Source organism: Daktulosphaira vitifoliae, unplaced genomic scaffold, assembly GCF_025091365.1.
Source record: "Daktulosphaira vitifoliae isolate Bord-2020 unplaced genomic scaffold, ASM2509136v1 Scaffold_5, whole genome shotgun sequence".
Lineage (NCBI taxonomy): Eukaryota > Metazoa > Arthropoda > Insecta > Hemiptera > Phylloxeridae > Daktulosphaira > Daktulosphaira vitifoliae.
This window is the reverse complement of record NW_026099576.1, coordinates 7599193-7619948: the sequence shown is the minus strand read 5'-3', so window position 1 is coordinate 7619948 and position 20756 is coordinate 7599193. Positions and strand designations below refer to the sequence as shown.

At 29.2% G+C, this 20756-nt stretch overlaps 2 protein-coding genes across 4 annotated transcripts; one reads left to right on the top strand and one right to left on the bottom strand.

Moving 5' to 3' along the window:
- The first annotated feature begins 1870 nt into the window (after nt 1-1870).
- On the top strand, nt 1871-3058 carry LOC126907227 (craniofacial development protein 2-like). The gene is made up of 2 exons (XM_050688341.1): nt 1871-2651; nt 2853-3058. The coding sequence occupies exons 1-2, from the start codon at nt 1871-1873 to the stop codon at nt 3056-3058; spliced, it is 987 nt and encodes a 328-aa protein (XP_050544298.1).
- Nucleotides 3059-11795: 8737 nt separating this feature from the next.
- Nucleotides 11796-13637, bottom strand: LOC126907524 (uncharacterized). Of its 3 annotated transcripts, none has more exons than XM_050688879.1 (2): nt 12163-13637; nt 11796-12086 (listed from the first exon to the last, which is right to left on the bottom strand). In XM_050688879.1, exons 1-2 carry the CDS (start codon nt 13553-13555, stop codon nt 11842-11844), a joined length of 1638 nt encoding a protein of 545 aa, XP_050544836.1. In that variant the 5' UTR covers nt 13556-13637; the 3' UTR covers nt 11796-11841. The 3 variants fall into 3 exon arrangements, with proteins under 3 accessions (XP_050544836.1, XP_050544838.1, XP_050544837.1); XM_050688881.1 differs by having other exon boundaries at nt 11796-12046; XM_050688880.1 differs by having other exon boundaries at nt 11796-11990.
- Between the last annotated feature and the right edge of the window lie 7119 nt (nt 13638-20756).

The following is a 20756-nucleotide window of genomic DNA, read 5'->3' as shown; positions in this document are numbered from 1 at the left end:
AAAAATATGCTATTTTTGTGAAAAAATTCTTGATATTATATTTTACATTTTTTAACATTATGTTGCTATAACTTTTTAAAAAATGCATGAATCAACTTTATTCTTTAATGATAAATACTTTATATATACTTCTTTCATTCGACATACTTTTTTTTAAAATCGGACCATTTCCCTTTATACAGGGGGGGTGCAAACCTTTTAAAATGCGTATAGAAAGTAGAACTTTTTCAACTTAACTTTTGAAAATGTTCCGGAAAGACTGATACTTTTATATATACCTTAAATTAAAGCTAATGCAATATACTTTAATTTAAAAAAAAAAAATTTGACCTCTGAACTTGTCTTTGTGGTGAAAACGGACATCAAAGTTAAAGAAAAACGTACGATTTCCGTGAAAAAAATCTCGATTTTATATGTTATATTATTTAATTTATATTTTATATAACTTTTGGAAAAATGTATGGATCTATATTATTATTTTTTTATAATAAATATTTATATACCCCTTTCATCTGGCACGCTTTTTTTGTAAATCGGATCATACCCCTTTAACAAGGGGGGTCAAAACTTTAAACATGCGTATTGTTACTAAGATATTTTCAATTTAATTTTTGAAAGTATTCCGGAAATACTGACACTTTTATATATATCTTAAATTAAAGCTTATGTAATATACTTTAATTTTAAAAAAAAAAATTTGACCTCTGGATTTGTCTTCATGGTAAAAATGACTACCGTATTCAAAAATTTGCTATTTTTGTGTTAAAATTCTGGGTTTTGTATTTTATTTTATTTTAAAATACCTGACAAGGGGAGTATAGATTTTCATAAATATTATATAAATTAAAATTAATATATCTTAGAAAGTTAAACTTATTTAAATTAGNTAATATATCATAGAAAGTTAAACTTATTTAAATTTGTTTGCTTCTTTTAAGTCGAGAAAAATAACCTTGAAATTTGAATTAGCTTAAATAGCCCATATTTTCTACCGACGGTAGTGACGTACAGTTACCGAGTTGGAATAACTTATGTTTTACACGATTAGGGTACGAGGTTCAAACCCGCGTATGGCAATGAATTTTTTGCATTTTTTCTTAATTCTTTTTAAGTTAGTATAAATTTTTAACTCGTTTGATTTTTATCTCATTTAGATTTAATAACTTCAATAAAGATCAAGGATCCCATCACTTTAGTCGCCCCTTGTAAGAAGAAATTTCTTATTCGTATTAAAATTATTTTCTATATTTTAAGTTTTAGCTTCGATGTAAAGCTAAGAAGATATATTTTTGTGACAATCATTTATTTTCTCTGCTCTAACTTGACCTCCTTTTTTCAACGATACGTCAAATGACTACAATTTGTATCTAGTTAAAGATATTACCCTCAAAAATTGAAAAAAAAATTCTAATTTATCAATTAAACAGTTAGTTATTACATGTTCTCCAAAAAGACAATTAAAATCATTAATTTCTAATGTTTTCAAAATATTTATTAAAGAATGAAATTTGATATGATAAGTTTCAACTACAAAATTAAATCATTTTACTTTGTAATTTAATAATTTTTTTACTCTATTTGTGTGTGCTAGTACTAGACTATAATACTACAATTTTTTTTGTAACATGTTGCTATATATGTTGCTATCCCCTGTTGGTCGGGATTAGAATAGACCATCGGTTGTTCCTGCCTGTCGTAAAAGGCGACTAAAAGGGACTTGAGCAGTTACTACAATATTGAGTGTAAGTTAATCAGCTACACACCAGGCAGCAGCCAACAGATACGGGAAACGGTATAATTGATGGCTGCACTGCGATACGGAAGGCAACGGGAAACCACCGTATTAATATCCCAAGTAACAGCAATCAACATGTCTTCTTCTCAAGTAAAAAATTCCGGAGGTAAAATAGTCCCCCGTTCGGATCTCCGGGTGGGGACTACAAGAGAGGTAAGAAGTGTTAAGGATGTGAAGGAATATAAACGAATAGCAACTTGGAATGTAAGGACTTTATTACAATGTGGAAAATTGGAAAATCTGAAAATAGAAATGGACAAGATGAAAATCGATATTCTTGGAATATCAGAATTGAGATGGCCAAAGTCAGGAGACTTTTGGAGCGGAGACCATAGAATAATACATACAGGTGCATCAGAGAAGAAACCTGGCACAGGAGGAGTAGGGATTATAATGAATAAAAACCTAGGAAAAAAAGTTAAAGGCTATATACAATATGACGATAGAATCATTCTAGTCAAGCTCCAGACGAAACCAAAAGATACAATAGTAGTTCAAGTGTATATGCCGACATCAAATAGTAACGATGAAGAGGTAGAAGAAGTATACGAAAATATAGATAAAATAATCGAAAATGTTAAAGGGGAAGAGAATCTGGTAGTAATGGGTGATTGGAATGCCGTTGTAGGGGAAGAAAAAGTAAATAATGTAACAAGTGCCTTTGGGTTGGGAACGCGAAATGTAAGAGGAGAACGCTTATTAGAATTGTGTGCAAAACATAACTTAATAATCACAAACACTTGCTTTGATCACCATCGAAGACGAAGATACACGTGGAAAATGCCAGGAGACATAAATAGATACCAAATAGATTACATCATGGTTAAGAATAGATTTAAAAATCAAGTAAAGGAAAGTAGAAGTTACCCAGGAGCGGATATAGATAGCGACCACAATCTAGTAATGATGAAATGCGAACTTAAATTTAAAAGAATAATGGATAAAAAGAAGAAAATAGTGCAATGGAAAATTAAAAATCTGAGAGATGAGAAAATAAGCAAAAAATATAGTGAAGACACTAATGATATAATTATTGAAAAATCCCAAAATATTAAAGAAAGATGGCAGAACTTGAAAGATACAATTACATTGGCTGCAACGAAAACTCTAGGAAATAGCAACAATGCAGCAAGAAAGGAATGGATTACAACGGAAATAGTCAACATGATAGAGGAAAGTAGGAAATACAAGAGTTTGAACAGTATAGATGGACAGGAAAAATACAGAGTACTGAGGAATGTAATCATTAGGAAATCGAGGTAAGCAAAAGAAAAATATTTGGAAGAAAAGTGTAATGAAATAGATACCATCATAAAGACAGGAAGTAGTGATGAAGCATATAGAATGGTGAAAATGTTTTTTGGTCAACATAAGCCCCGAGCAGGGGGATAAGAAGATAACAACGGAAGAATGCTATATGAACAAAATGATATAGCGAAAAGATGGAAAGAATATCTAGAAATCCTGTACAAGGGGGAAACACTTAAGGAAAATGAAACCACCGAATCAAATGAAGAGGATAAATCTGAAGAAGATAACGAAATAGACCCAATTATGAGAGAAGAGTTTGACAAAGCTTTGCGGAATCTGAAAAATAAAAAAGCAGCAGGAACAATGGAATACAAGCGGAGCTTTGGAAGGAGGCGGTTGAAAAAGTTAAAAGGGAATTATTTCAAATTATCAAAGTCATATGCAAAACCGGTGAATTGCCTGAAGATTACGTAAAGAGCCTAATTATCCCCATCCCAAAGAAAACAGCAGCAAAGAAATGTGAAGAATACCGTACTATTAGTTTGCTATCCCATGCCTCTAAAATACTAACAAAATTTATATTTAAACTTATTGAAGGTAAAATAGAACAATCATTGACAGAAGATCAATTCGGGTTTAGAAGGAATATGGGAACGAGAGAAGCAATATTGGCGTTAAGGATAATCATTCAAAAGAGGATTAGGAAAGACAAACAAACATTTATAGCTTTTGTGGATATCGAAAAAGCATTTGATAACGTAAATTGGAAGATAATGTTTAACATGATGAAAAGATTGGGGTTAAAATACACAGATAGGAAACTTCTGTATAACCTATACAAGGATGAATCCGCAGTTATAAGGATCCAAGATGAGGAAGAAGAAGTAAAAATAAACATAGGAGTTAGACAAGGTTGTACATTATCCCCAATTATATTCAACGCATATATTCAAGAAGCAATAGATAAGATAAAGGAAAATGCCAATCTAGGGATAAAGATTAACGGACAAAAAATAAGTATGTTACGCTTTGCCAATGACATAGCTTTAATTGCTGAATGCGAGAAAGATCTGGCTCAACTAATTAAAGCTATGGATAAATCATTCGAAAAAGAGTTGGAAATGAGAATAAATGTGAAGAAAACAAAAGTAATGGTATGTGAAAGGGAAAATAATACAAGAATACAGATAAAAATACGAAACCAAGCAATAGAACAAGTAGATGAATTTACATACCTGGGAAGCGCAATCAGCAAGGATGGAAGAAACAGAAGTGAAATTATAAAACGTATCTGTCAAGCTAAAATAGCCTTTAAAAAAAAGAAAACTATATTTACATCAAGAAGCATGAGTCTAAAAATAAGAAAAAACTTATTAAAGACGTATGTATGGAGCATTGCTCTGTACGGGTGTGAAACCTGGACAATAGCAATGGAAGAAAAAAAAAGACTTGAGGCGTTTGAAATGTGGTGCTATAGAAGGATGCTAAGGATAAGTTGGATGGACAGAGTAACCAATGTAGAAGTACTGGAAAGAATATCAGATGGAAAGTTACTATGGAATAACATAGTCAGAAGACGCAACGAATGGATAGGTCATATAATGATACATGAAGGATGGTTGAAATTGATAATAGAAGGAACAGTAGAAGGAAAGAACCGTAGGGGTAGACCAAGATTGGAATTCATTCAACAGATAATAAAGGACCAAGGATGTGACTCATATGCGGAAATGAAAAGGAAGGCGGATAAGAGGGAAGACTGGAAGATGGCTGCAAACCAATCTACGGATTGAAACCATAGAGAGAGAGAGTTGCTATATAAATCATTTCTAAAAAATGAATTGTTTTTTCTTCTGAATTAACAATGGATTTTTACAAATATAATCAAATTTTATAAAACAATCAATTGAGTAAATCTTTTTAACAATTTTGTTTTGATTGGTTCATTTAATTATAATAAATCATTAAAACTAATTAAGTTCTCAATATTTCAATTGTGGAATCTTATTAAACAATCAAAGTTACTAGGAAATTATTATTATTACTTCTATTTAAGTTAATTATTACGATAAAAATGCACAAAAATATTGAGCTTTTCTGATAAATTTACAATAAACAGTAATTATAAAACTTTCTGACTGCATATTGATCTTAACGATACAATTTTTTTAATTCTCATAAAATATTCTATTTAATGATTAGGCCAGTCAACGAAGGAGTAATTTTGGCGAATAGGAGAAAAAATTTCCAACCAATTTTTCTTTTTTTTTAAATAGGAAATTCAAAATAACATCAACTCTTATTTTTAAAGTAACACCAACATCAACTCGTATTTCTTTAATTATATCCTGATTAGTGGTTTTTTGATTTTAAAATATAATATAATTATAGTTTTTAAATTTAGTATGACATTGATATTCAATAATTAAATATTGTAATTTAAATGGAGAAATTATAAAAATAATAAAGAACTTATATTTTGCTTTACTTTTATGTGTATAATAATTAAAAAGGCAGGATACAATAATTTTCAATAAAAACTGTTTGTTATTAGAAATAAATGCACTGGACTACAAGGAACTTTCATCAGAAGCAAAAATATACTTTAAAAAATCAACTTTTTGCGTTGTTTTCAAATCTGCAATTAGACTTTTTCTATCACTTCTAATTTTTAATATTATTACTAATTACATTTATAATAATAATTAAAAGAAAAAAAGATTTGTTTTTAAATAATTACTGTGTAACATGACAAAAGTATCTGGTTGTTTTTTTTTTTTGTCTATTTGTATATATATATTTGTGTTAAGCCGAATGCGGACTGCGACGGCGTTTGTTGGTAAAATTATCATGATAAGGTGTTGTGATTTGTTTATGCGCGTGCGAGATAGTCAGCTGTGTACTACTTCAGACTGGTTCATGGACGGCATTTGTGTGTACATTCACCCCGCTCCTTTCCTATCTTGAACGTCATTTGCACTGCTCGCCGCATACATTGTCGCCATATGATTTAAATTGTTTTTAATAATTTCCGGCACTGGGTATTTAGTGATTTTTTGACCCCTACTCTAAAGGCTAGCCGTTTGGTCGCCAACGGACCGCCGGGTCAAACGTCGGACGGGTTGTCGGAAATTAGCCATCATCGGAACTGGTCGTCGCTAATTTTCGTCCACAGCGGTTTTTTTTGTTGTGTGCGCCGCAACCGTTAATTTTATATATATATATTCGCGAGTGTCCGCTATGTTGTAATTATGTAAATTTTGTGTTTAATGGCGTCGGCTAAACCTGCCTCCAGCTTCTTGAGCCCTTAGGGGCTGGTAATGTATATTTTTGTTGTAATGTTTTGAGCCAGGATTTTTGGTGCGCCGTGCCATAAGCACGTGTGGCGAATTTTTTTATATTTTTTATATAGTTTTTTTTTTTGTGTAGATGCCCTTATATTTTTTTATTTAGGTCCCGAAACATGACAGGCGTGTACAAGACCACCTGTCATGTTATATCCATATTTTTTTGTGATTTTTTATATAGGTTTTAGATTATATTTATGGGTGATATGTATATATTATTGGTACAATGTGGTGACGTAGTGCATTTTATTCCGGGGTGTCCCAACGTCTTGCAAGCTAAGCCTAACTGCCAGAAACCAGTCGCTTACTTGGGACGTATACCCGTCGTGCTTAGTGGCAATGCTGCGATTAATAGTCGGCGGGTACCCGAAGACATTCATCGTATTCTCTAACAATAAAAGTGTAGGTGTAACTAGTATTTTTTTATTAATAAATATTTTTTTTTTCTCTTTCTTTGTTTCCCTTTAATTTATAGACGAGGTTTTTTGACCATTCGGTTTTTTGCCTCGTGTTAACTTAATTTTTTTTGTTTTTTTTTAATAAATTCCCCTTAATTTAACTTAACCATCATATTTTTCTTTTTTGCGTGTTCCATCTTCAATGGTCTCGTGTATTTTTTTTCTCCTTTCAAAAATCAACTCCCCTAGTTTATAAGGGACGGGCAACGGCCTTGTATAAGGTCATCCCTCATTAATATGGTTATGTGACAACTGTCACGAGGTTTTAGNCTCATTAATATGGTTATGTAACAACTGTCACGAGGTTTTAGTGTACATCTACTATCAACGACTCAACGTACATCAACTTTAATATTTATTAATTATATATTCTTTTTCTAATTGTTTTAATATAAAAAGTTAATTTTTTTTAAAAATCCTACTGTGGTCCGACAATATACTGTCTCGCCCAGTAGGTTGGCGACTCTTTACTTATAACTTTGTAAAACGCCATGAAAGTTACAAATTTTTCGTTGCGGCCAATTAATTTGATTTTTATATATTTGTAACCTTTCAACTGATTAGATTTTTAATATGTTAAAAATTCATGTTTTTTTTACAGCCTCGCAAAAGTTCAAAACACATGAGTTTTTTTAATTTTCTCAAAAAATATTTAACTTACAAAAAAAAAATTTCGTACAAAAATTGTTTAAAAGACAATTATATATAAAAAAATTATCTTATATTTTTTCATTCAAACAGATATTTTTCGAGTTACATTACATTTTATATGAGTACTAAAATTTATATTCCATTTTTTTCATTTTACGATTACTTTTTATCATGTTATACTTACATTAGACACAATGTTATAAATGCATATGTGTGTATGTGTAAGTTTATTTATTTATAGTATCATTAAAGTGTAGTGTATAATTAGATACAACCGATAGAGTAAGTAATTGATTTGACGCTATATTGTTTAAACCCAACTAAACGCTAAATTGTACATTCCCAAACAACAATTATATTATGTCAATTGCCACCGGAATTTTTTTTTTCTTTGCCTTAATCCCAATTATTTGGGATCGGCCACCCTTATCCTAAGCTTCCACTTAACACGATCTCCCTCATCTTTTATGCTCACATCAGCTGTCCTCATGTCGCATGCAATAACATCCCTCAATCTCCTGTTTGGTCTTCCTTTACCTCTTCTTGCTTCAAAATTCATTTTTATAACTGTTCTTACAGCTTCCGATTCTTCTCTCCTCATAGCATGACTAAACAATCTAAGTCTATTTTCTCTCATCTTATCCACGATTGACGCAACACCTTTACTTCCTGTTATATGCTCGTTCCTTATCCTATCTTCTCTAGTCACTCCACTCATCCAACTAAGTATTCTCATCTCTGCTACACTTATTCTCTGCTCTACTTTCTTATCAACCGCCCAACACTATGAACTATACATCATAGCTGGCCCCACAATTTCATACTGAATTTAAAAACTATAATAATTATAGTTATATAACTATATTAATTATTAGTATTTATTCATATATTATATTTTAAAATCAAAGAACTACTAATCAGGATATAATTAAAGAAATAAGAGTTGATGTTGCTTTTGGAATAATCCACCAATTTCCTACTTTTAAAAAAAAAAAATTGGGTGGGAATTTTTTCTGTTATTCGCCAAAATTACTCGTTCGTTAACTAGAATAAATCATTAAATAGAAAATTTTATGAGAATTAAAACAATGTAATTTTTAAGATTAATATGCAGTCAGGAAATTTTATAATTACTATTTACAGTATATTTATCAGAAAAACTCATTATTTTTTTGCATTTTTATCGTAATAGAACACTTAAATAGAAATCATAGTAATCATTTCTAAGTAATTTTTGATATTTAAAAAGATTCTACTATTGAAATATCCAGAACTGAATTAATTTTAATGATTTACTTTAACTAAAAAAAAAAAAGTTAATATTTTGAATCCCTCTTGTGGGCAGGTAAAGGGTTAGATTTATAAAAAAAAAACCAAATGATAGATAAACACATGCATCTAAATAAAAAAAATATACTGATTTGTTTATTTTTGAAAAAGTTATGGAAGTTTTAAGAAAAAAAAGTAAAAAAAATGACAAAATTTACCGATTTTTAAATTTGTAATTTTTGTGGATATCTCCCCCATTTGCGGGGAACGAGGGAAAAATTTTCAATTTTTAAGGGTAATGTCTTCAACTAGATACGATTTATGATCTTTTGACGTATTGTTGAAAGAAATCGGTCCAGTGAGAGCTGAGAAAAAGTGACAACAGACATAAAAAAAAAAAACATATCAACATATGGTAAAATTAATACCTTCTCAGCTTCGCATCGAAGCTAAAAATAATAAAAGACATTAAGTTATTATTATAATCAACTTTTTATTTTTATTATAAATTACCTAGTTCAATTGTCTCGGTTAGTGTTGGTTTAAAAGATTCTTCAGTAATTGGATCAAATTTAAATCCTAGTTGAAAATACTATTCTATAATTATTGTCTTGATATAATCCTTAATTTTTCTGATTAAGAAGGTAAAATATTCTAATGACATGTCATTGTTTATCATGGATGTATATTCTTGATTCCATTCATTCTATAAATTATTTTCATCATAAGATACAAATCTACAATAAACTACAGTTTGATAGTCTACATTTACTTTTATTTTTTGAAAAAATCATTTATAGTATTTAATGTCCACATGTAGGTAGATAAATCATTACATGTTAGAGTTCGTTCGTTTAAATAGTCAAGAATATTTTCTATATTCCCTAATAAAGGACTCACCATGTAACAATTTGATTGAATAATCCATGGGTTGATATGCATATAATCTAAATTATCCATGGCGCCTTTCATCATTTTTGCCAGTGGAACAATTAATAAGGATATTATGTTTACGAGTTCTTCGGTGCAAAAGCATACATTTCGAAATTCATTTTCTGTTATAATTTTTCTTTTACAAATTTGTATAATGTTGCTAATGCCTGAAAAAAGATTAAAAGAAATCGTTTCGATGAGAGCTGAGAAAAAGTGGTAACTGGCACAAAAAAAAAACACATCATAGTAAAATTAATACCTTGTCAGCTTCGCATCGAAGCTAAAATGTATTTATATTTAAGATAATTTTAATAGAATAATTTAATTCACCTATTTTATAAAAAAAATAAATAAAAATTGTTATTTAAAAAAATTACTATTATTGGAATTACTTAATTAATTAAGAAAAAATATATTTCTATTGATTAATTTTCATATAACTTGATCATTATTTAATAAATAAACTATTACACAATATGTAAATAACAATTAATTTAAAATTGGTATTATTGCTGACGCCGTGGCGGCAATAAACTGCTATAGTAACCCTGGGTTGCCAATCAAAAAAATGTATCAATATTACAACAATTCAAAAATTATATGATAATTCCTTAAATATATTTTAAATATTTTCTCTTTTGTGATAAATAATTACGTATGACATAATTGATAATAGTTTCCTACTCTGTTAACCGTGCTGATTATAATAGATAATTATTTGTTAGTACATCTATTCATTTATTTGTTATAGCACACCTTAGTTATCTATGATTATAGGTAACTTATTAAAAGAATTATATGTCTCTTTATCATCCTCACAAAATGAACGGCCAAGTACTTCGAAATAAATTACATAACCATTGTATTAAAGCTTTTATACGTAATTGTTAAGCAATTTAGTGATGTTAATACTAATAAAAAATTATATGACCATAAACTGTCTAACTTAATGTGATTTCTTAAAAATTTTTATTAAGTAAATAATCTATCAAATACAAGTTTTTAAATTTAAAAAATTAGTGTGATAAATACATTTTTTTATTAAATTATCTTGGTTATTTTAAGATAGACAATTAAAAGTTCACATTTTAGATATTAGTGTTTAATTTGATAAGTTAGTCAGTTGCCCTTATCAATAAATTTGAAAAACTTTAACGAATTAAAAAACATTCAAAGTAAATCCTACTTTTCGTACTAACGCAGGATATATGAAAATATAATCTTTGATATTAACATAGGTAAGATAAAACTTTATCATGATAATAAACTATTATTGTTCGGTCGTGTCGAAGCAGGTTAGTGAGTGACGGTTTTCTTTTCCTCGTCAAGAGCGCGACCTGCCACAACTGGTTTTGTTTTGGGGTAGTGTGTGGCGGTGGTCACGAATGGCGACACTCGCGTAACGGCATGCCTTTAGTACTACTTACGTGTAGACTCTGTTGTGTTTGTTCGGCTTGCCTGTTTAGATGGTTTAAGTGTTCAATTCACCTAACAAGCATATAATTTACAGTTGATTGCGTCGGGGTCGACTGTACTAATTGACACATTGAAACACTCGTCATCGTGATATGAGAAACAAGGTCAGATTATACATTTTTTGTTTTTTGTTTTTTGTTTAAGTGTTAATTGTTAAGAATATTTATGTTGTTATATTTTATTATATCTATTTTAAGTGTACATACTAATCATGTGTGTTTGTATTGGATATTATCAAAGGGAGAAATAAAATAATCCACAAAACTTCATTTTTATTTTATTCTTTTTTTATTTTATTTAAAGGAACCGTTAGAGACGCGATTAAATATAGCGAGTGATCGTCCGAGTATTTTGCGTCGTACAATTATGTTAGTTAGAAGCCTGTGACCGCTGATAGCGACTGGGTACTTAGCGACTTAGGTTTTATGGGTTGTTCTAGCAAAGTTTTAAATCAAAAGTTGTTATTCTATAAATTAGCTTAAAATGGAAGCAATGTTGTTATTTGATAAAATAAAATTGACATTCTTTTAATGTATAAGTAAAATTAAATTTTGATTATTTCAATTATGATTCAAGGTTAAAATTACTTATTATTAAATTTTATTGAAAATTAAATTTTCAATTTTTTTCATGCTTTATTGATTTTTTTTAATAATAATAACTAATTATACATTAAATAATCAACCATGTAGCATGGGCTATATTTTGACGAATCTGTTGTTTCAATTTCCAATTGGGTCTCATTACTATCAATACTTGCTTCGTTTTGAATACTAGATAGGGATGTTTCAATTTTTACAAATCCAAGATCTGCAAACTGAACATCATTTACCAAGTCATCTTCAATTTTGTCCAAATCGTATGTTCTATTTAAAGTTTTATATAAATCATCTTTGCATAAATTTTCTACATAAAAAAATTTAGTATGAAAATAATAAAATAAATATAAACTAACGTAAAAATAAAATTAAAAAATACTTACTAACAACCTCATCGGTTAAGTAATTTATTTGTTGTAAATTAGTGCTGTGTTTCATTTCTTTATGCAAACTTAGTTGTGATACAAACAAATCCTTGTATTTTTCTAGATTTGTAATGTAGTCTTTTACTTGCTTACTATATTTTATTATATTTTTGTAGTTATCATAAATATTGTCGTGTGTAATTGTAATATTCGATTCCATTTCACACTTTATACATTTATTAAACAACAAATTATTTATTGAATTAAGAATATTGACCATCAAAATTTTATTTTTAATTGGCCAATTATAAAGTTTTATTGAAAGTGTCTTTAATCTATTTATACAAATTTTGACTGAATTAGTAGTTGTACTATTTAAAATATTTAGATCCTTTATATTAATTAGATATTCTATTAATGTCTCGGCTAATTTTATAATATGTTGGCGAATATAATATTTATAATAATTTGCATTTAAATTAGAGTTCATAAGATTATTAATAAAGTTTATGTATTTACTTAATAACACGTAAACAGGATAGAAAGTAGATAATCTAACTAGTTTTTGAAATGATTCTACATGACGATGATTAAAATTGAACTTTATGAATCGGAATACATCTGATAATGTAATATCACTACCGTCTGCACATTGTATATTTAAAGGAGTAAAACGGAGAAGATCTAAGTAATCATTTTTTATGTCTGATTTAATTTGTCTTCTTTGAGAACCATTCATGAAATTTTTTTCATTTTCAATAGGCTGGTGTGTGAATAAATCAAAAAATATAACATTTTTCGGACTAAATAATTGTGTAGAGGAATCTGTACATAAGTTAGTGTTTAATTCTTTAATGATTTTATTCCTAAGATCCTTTGTTACGAAAACTAATTGTTCAATATTTAATTTGCTATGTTCATACATGATTTTTGGATAGTCTACAAATAGTAACATCACTTCTTCAATGCATTCAGTATATATATATTCAAATAATTCTTTCGAAATATGTTCATGAATCATCTGATATCCTTTCAGTAATAGCAATTTCTTATTTTCTTTTGTATTTTTAATAGAAAGGTTTCTAGAAATTAAATTAACTGACCCTGATACGTTATTTAGATATAAATTTACTACCATCAAATCTCTCGGAAAGTAATGACTTTCCGTACAATGCAATTCAGTAATCATCAATAGTATGACATCACTGTGAGTCTGTATTGCTTCTCCATATTTTTTGAAATCTTCTTCAGAAATTTTATCTAGACTTTCATTAAGACGTAACAAATATTGTTGACTGAAACTGAAGTAATTCAACATGTATCTTGAAAAATTACAATGACGTTCTTTGACGGATGTACTTACTGTTGACAAGTTAAAAAATAGACATGATATAATACTAAAGATTATCATTTTTTTTTAAAATTGGTATAGAAATATAATGAAATACAAAATTAAAAATTTATTCAGATTAAATATTAACGCTACTCGAAAATAGACATTTATTACATGGTCTTTTAAAATATATTAAGGTGTTTCCAACTTGTTCTAATGTACACAATATTTATATAATTTTAGATTTTGATACTTAAATTTTTTTTTTATAAATTGTAATTCATTTTTATAATTTTTTAAAATTAACTATATATACTTATACTACATTATAAACAAATCTCAGCATAGGGGGTTCGTGGCACAGTAGTGACAGTGGCAACATACTTTGAAAAATTGTATTGATGGTCAATAAAACAACAAATTACAAAAAATATAAATACAATATTAATACTATTGTAAAATGACACAAAGTGATCAAGGCTAATCGACATACATTTTATTGGCAGTTGTTTTACAATTACATTGTCAAATTATAATCTAGTTTCAAAAATATCATATATTTTAGTGACTTCGGCGAAGTTCTAATAGTTTTTATATATTTTTCAAAACTTGTACCGTTTATACATTAAAAATAACTTAAATTATTATTTAAAAATAGGGCTAATTTGTAATAGATATTTAGCACTTATAATTTTATTTTATTTATATTTTCATAATGATAATTTTTTTAATAAACCACATTACTATGGAAGATGATAGATATAAATCACTAATACCCGTATAATATTGACTCAAAATAGTAGAATAATAGGTTGCTCACGTGTCCCTTTAAGTTTAACTGACCAACCATTAAAATTTTTTCAATTAAAATCTAAAACATCAATTTCCCTACTAATAAACAAGCCTATAAAAGGGCGATTTCTACCTCATTCGTCACCTTATTTTTTCTAAAAATCTAGTCATGAAGCGTTTCTGCACCAGACTGTTTTGCGATTGTGCTCTCTCGCACTTAGAATCTTTTTCACACTTGGTGTTTTTTTTTGTCTAGCTCTCTCATTAGTAATGTAATTATAAAAATAACTTTATTTTTTTATTTTTAAATGTTTAAGGATTATTAAGACAATTAATTTTTTTAATTTTATATTTTGTGATTTTTTCCGATTAAGAATTTTTTTTAATTCTTCAATTGGAGTGTCTATTTAATAAGGGCATTTCGAAAATCTTCCTTAACATATCTAGCCGTTGTAACTATTGATAAAACAATAGTGTTTTTCATGTCACTAAGGAGATCGCAGAGTGTATTTTAAATTTAAATAGATACGTGTTTGATTGAGTGCACAAGACACTCATGGTTTATTGAAATCATTACCCTAGCACATCTATTCATTGAAATTATTGGTAAAACAATAACTTATGACGTGTCACTAGGGATTGATTCTTATATTTCGTGACGTTCTTTTCGTTAAGCAGTTTTAGACTCTGTAAGCGCCGTGAATCGACGAGTATAATCTCCGATGGTGTTGCCACCCTGTCTCTAACTCTGTCGACTATCACATTAAATACACAACTTCATAAAATACTGATAGTTTATTGAAGTCATTACCCTAGCACATCTAGCGGTTGAAAATGTCAACTTGAAATTATTGGTAAAACAATAATTTGTGACATTTCACTAGGGATTGGTTCTCATAATCTATTTAGTTATATAAATTTTCATTTTGAAGTATAAAAAAAATCATACACAGAATGATTTTTTTATCATAACCCACTCAATTAAGAAATTAATTAAAAATAAATATATTTAAACATTTTTTTTGGTTATCTCTAATTACAAATTATTTTTGAATTATTAACTATGTAATACTTTTTAGATTCTATGGTCTTGAGGGCCAAGTCACTGAAGAGAGAGGCCGCGTCGTCTGTGGACCTCCCCTTCCTAAAACCGAACTGGCCCTTGGCCAGGTAGGCCTCTATCAGGGTGAATAGTAGCTGCTCGAGGATCTTCCCCAGGTCATCCAACATGCAAAGCGGTCGGTACGATGAGGGGAGACCCTCGACTTGTCACCCTTTCTCAAAAGCACCAACCTGGTCTTCTTCTACTTCATGGGGAATTCACCTTCCACGAGGCACCGTTTTGCAACGGCGCGTATCCAAGCCGGGGCTAGGTCATTTACCAACCCCCACATCCGGTTTGGAATCGCGTCGGGGCCGGGAGCAGTGTTCCGAACCCGCACGCGCGCCACCGCGTTAGCTTCCCCCTGGGTGGTGAATTCCTCCACCGACACGTCATCCTCGAATGCCGGAGGAGGCAGGGGTGAATGTGTCGAAAAGAGCGTATCTACCGTTCTTTCCAACACTTCCGCTTCCAGCTGACCCGAAGCCGGTGGACCGCGGAGCTTCCGCAAGACGATCTGATAAGGTTTCCTCCACGGGACGTGCGTATTTTTGATCGAGTAAGGTGTCCTTAGGATAACCTTTGACCTGAATTAATATAAATGTTTTTAGCTTCGATGCAAAGCTGAGAAGGTATTAATTTTACCATGATGATATTTTTTTTTTTTTTTATGCTGTTGCCAATTTTTCTCAGCTCTCACTGGATCGATTTCTTTCAACAATACGTCAAAAGATCACAAATCGTATCTAATTGATGATAATACCCTTAAAAATTGAAAAATTTTCTCTCGTTCTTCACAAATAGGGGAAATATAAAAAAAAATTACAATTTTTAAAATCGGTAAATTATGTCATTTTTTTCACTTTTTTTTCTTAAAACTTCTATAATTTTTCTGGGGAACGAGGGAAATTTTTTCAATTATTGAGGGTAATATCTTCGACTAGATACGATTTGTGATCATTTGACGTATCATTGAAAGAAATCGGTTCGGTGAGAGATGAGAAAAAGTGGTAACAGTAAAAAAAAAAAACACATCATAGTAAAACTAATTCCTTCTCACTTCGCATCGAAACTAAAAAGGGTTTTCATTTAAGAATTATCAATAAGGGTTTTTATCCCTAAAGGGACGAAAAAAATAATGATTTGACTACATATTATTGTAGAGTTTTTTGAACTTGATATTTTTTCTTTTCAAAAAAAATTAAAATTCTCAATAGTTTCTGAGTAAATTAGTGTCTTACCAGATTTCGATCGACTCTTATATTTTCTGAATCAATATAATTTTTGTAAAAAGACATTTTAGCATTAGAAGTGCGCTGAAACTTTATTACACAAAACTTATTTTTTAAGATAAAAATAGCTCGGAATTTTTGATAATATCAATGTAATAAAAGATAATGACCTGAATCAAGTGGGAAAAATTTTCACCAACAATAGTAGTAATAAAAGAACTAACCATAGTACACCTACCTTTTTTTAACATTCATTACTTAAGTACATTTTTTTACAATAAATTTATTAAAAATGCATTCTATGTACAGCTATGTTGAATATGCCGACATTCTAGAAATATATTATTTAGCTAAAAAAAGTACTTTAAATGCTTCTCGTCCATATTCTAAAAACTTTCCAGAAAGGAAACAACCAAGTCGAAATACTTTTTCAAATATAGATAAAACTTTACGTGAGACAGGTATGAATATTTTAACTAATAATAAAACACAATATTCAAAAATTAATACCTATATTTTTTATAAAAAATATTACAAATAAAAATAATTTTAAAAGTTCCATCAAAGCTTAAAAAAAAAATTCTTTATATAGGTAGTTTTCCAACAAGAAAAATAACTCGCAAAAAAAAAGCAACAAATGATGTACACAGTATAGACGTTTTAGCAGCATTTAATAGCAATCCTCATGCTTCAGCTAGATCTGTAACTAAGGAAACCAATATAGGTAGAACTTCAATCTTATGAATATTGAAAACAAATTCACATCATCCATACAAAGTACATTGTGTACAAGGTTTGCAACCTTCTGATTTTGATAGAAGACTTGATTTTATATCAAAAATGTCACTTCATTTTGATGATGACTGTAACATTTTTTTTAATATATTATGGACTGATGAAAGTTGTTTTGATAATAATGGAATGTTAAATCAGCACAATAGTCATTATTGGAACGATAAAAATTCATTTTGGACACTAGAGACACATTTTAAAGTGAGGTGGTCAGTCAATGTGTGGCGTGGGTTGTTAAATAAAAGATTAATAGGGCCATACTTTTATAACGGTTCCTTAACAAGTGAACGCCATTTGAAATTTTTAACTGATGTTTTGCCTTTGTTATTGGAGGTTGTACCACTTGATATTAAACAAAAAATGTGGATACAACAAGATGGTGCACCTCCACACAATGCTAATATTGTTAAAAAATATTTGGACAAATATTATGACAATAGATGGATAGGCACTAATGGTCCTCTTCAATGTCCACCAAGATCACCTGATTTGAAACCACTTGATTATTTTTTATGAGGGTTTTTAAACGATAAAGTGTATACTCAACCATCAACGTCCCTTGAAAATTTAAAAGAAAGAATTCTGTCGGCATGTAGTGAAATTACTCCAGAAATGATACAGTCTGTCACGGTTGGTATGATAAATAGTCTAGAAAAATGCATTTTAAATAATGATGCACATTTTGAAAACATTTTGTAAAAAAACTAATATCTTTTTCAACTTAAATGTTATCTCTATCAAATTTAATTTAAAATTATGTTAATTAATGATCTTAAATTTTAAATAAATTTAATTTAACTGAAAACAATGATTTTAGATTGATTATCCATAATATCGTATAGAACGAATTATATAATTACACTTGATGTATCAAAATATTATTATCAATAACTCTCTCTTTGATAATAATATTCATGTTATCTATAAGAAGGGTGTTTCAGATGTTTATAATAAATTTGAAAAATAATCATTTGTCCACACAGATAATATTTTATTATCTATATCTCTATTAGGCCAGTCAACGAAGGAGTAATTTTGGCGAATGGCGGAAAAAATTCCCAACTAAATTTTTTTTTTTTAAAAAGTTGAATTAAGATATGTATAATGACATACTAAAAGTCCTCATCGATTGGACTTGAGCTTTTTTTTTTACAGCCTCGCAAAAGTTCAAAAATATAAGCTTTTTTAATTTTCTCAAAAAATATTTAACTTACAAAAAAAAGTTTCGTACAAAAGTTATTTAAAAAACAATTTTAAACAAAAAAGGTATCTTATATTTTTTCATTTAAACAAATATTTTTCGAGATACATTACATTTAATATGAGTACTAAAATTTATTTTCCAATTTTTTTCATTTTACGGTTACTTTTTATCATGTTATACTTACATTAGACAAAATGTTATAAATGCATATGTGTGTATGTGTAAGTTTATTTATTTATAGTATCATTAAAGTGTAGTGTATAATAAGATACAACCGATAGAGTAAGTAATTGATTTGACGCTATATTGTTTAAACCCAACTAAACGCTAAATTGTACATTCCTAAAAAACATTTATATTATGTCAATTGCCACCGGAATTTTTGCTAATCTTTTTCTTTTTCTTTGCCCTAATCCCAACTACTTGGGGTCGGCCACCCTCATCCTTAACTTCTACTTGACACGATCTCCAACATCTTCTACGCTCACATCAACTGTCCTCAAATTGCATTCAATAGCATCCCTCCATCTCTTTTTTGGTCTTCCTCTACCTCTTCTTCCTTCAACATTAATTTCTATAACTGTTCTTACAGCTTCCGATTCTTCTCTCCTCATAACATATTCAAACCATCTAAGTCTATTTTCTCTCATCTTATACACAATTGACGCTACACTTACATTCTCTCTAATATGCTCGTTCCTTTTCTATCTTTTCTTGTCACTCCACTCAACCAACTAAGCATTCTTAGTGTATAATAAGATACAACCGATAGAGTAAGTAATTGATTTGACGCTATATTGTTTCAACCCAACTAAACGCTAAATTGTACATTCCTAAACAACAATTATATTATGTCAAATGCCACCGGAATTTCTGCTAATAATAAAGATAATTGTCATAAAACGGCCTTTAGTCTGGTGCTGGATGTGGTAAAAGTTGTGGCTGCCGAAAAACAGGGCTTCAATGTTCTATTATATGTGAACATTGCAAAGGTCATTGGTGTACAAATTCAATAGAAATAAAGATTGAAGATTAAGAAAATTGTACTTTTGTTGAAGATATATTCTATCAAAATTTAGAATGGGAAAATGAATAAGAAAATGGAAAAAAATTTTGTTTGATACATTTGTCTATACTTACTTTGCACTAGTAATGCATATAACTTGAATTTAGCANAATAAGCGAGAGTGTGAATTACCTCCCCATTCACACTCTCGCTTATTGTCACTGATTTCCTCATTTCACCTACCTCATGTTCTCTTTTGTCAACCCAGCCAGAATTTCTGGTAATGATAAAATTAATTGTCATAAAGTGTCTAAAATTGGTCTTGTTCTAGTAAACTCAATGGTAGATAATAACTTTCATGATATAGATCTTAAAAGGTCAAATAAAGTTATAACTGTATCTTCAATAACTTCTATTGTTAAAATTAATAATAAAATTCCCTCTTCCGATCTCCTTTCCTCTTTTCATACAACTATTAATGAAGCATGGCAAAATAAATGGTCTAATTTTTCTTTAGCTAACTGGCATAAATCTATAGTTCCAACTATCCCTAAACGTCCTTGGTTTTATAACCTCCCTCTGTCCCGTTTCCATATTACCTCTTTTTCCCGTCTTAGATTTGGTCATAATCGGTTACCTAGTCATGCCTTTAACATGTCACTAAACCATTCCCCCTTCTGCCCTAAACACAATGATGAAGTCCCCTGTAATTTTCCTCATTTACTATTTGATTGCCCAGCTTTACAACATAACCGTTCACTCTTGTTCAATTTCCTGTCCTCACTTAATATTTCACCCATTAATAGTTTTAATATCCTTAATACAAAATCCTCCTCAATAATTATATATATAATTTCCTTTGTTCATTCAGCTGGCTTCGTTATATAATATTTTTCTGTATGTTAATTTAATATCCTAGGTCTAATTTGTTTTGTTCTTTTTTTTTTTTTTAGTATTTTGAGTATGTTTTATTTATTAATCTAACGATCTGTTTAATTGTGTTTAATAACAAAAAAATTTTTTTTTTTTTTTCTCTTCTGTATAGTTTTAGTTCTATTGTATAATCTTAGTTTATATTGTATAATTTTATTTTAATCGTTTAGCTATAATAATACTTCTGTATTGAAAGCTTTTTAAATAAAAAAAAAAAA

What these genes read in the sequence shown, in the direction of transcription:
- LOC126907227 (XM_050688341.1), top strand. Translation starts at nt 1,871, where the DNA reads ATGTCTTCTTCTCAAGTAAAAAATTCCGGAGGTAAAATAGTCCCCCGT. An exon ending in TAAAAATCAAGTAAAGGAAA is followed by an intron (nt 2,652 to 2,852) that starts GTAGAAGTTACC and finishes AAAATATTAAAG; the next exon opens with AAAGATGGCAGAACTTGAAA.
- LOC126907524 (XM_050688879.1), bottom strand. Translation starts at nt 13,555, where the DNA reads ATGATAATCTTTAGTATTATATCATGTCTATTTTTTAACTTGTCAACA. An exon ending in CTTAACCGATGAGGTTGTTA is followed by an intron (nt 12,087 to 12,162) that starts GTAAGTATTTTT and finishes TTTTTTATGTAG; the next exon opens with AAAATTTATGCAAAGATGAT.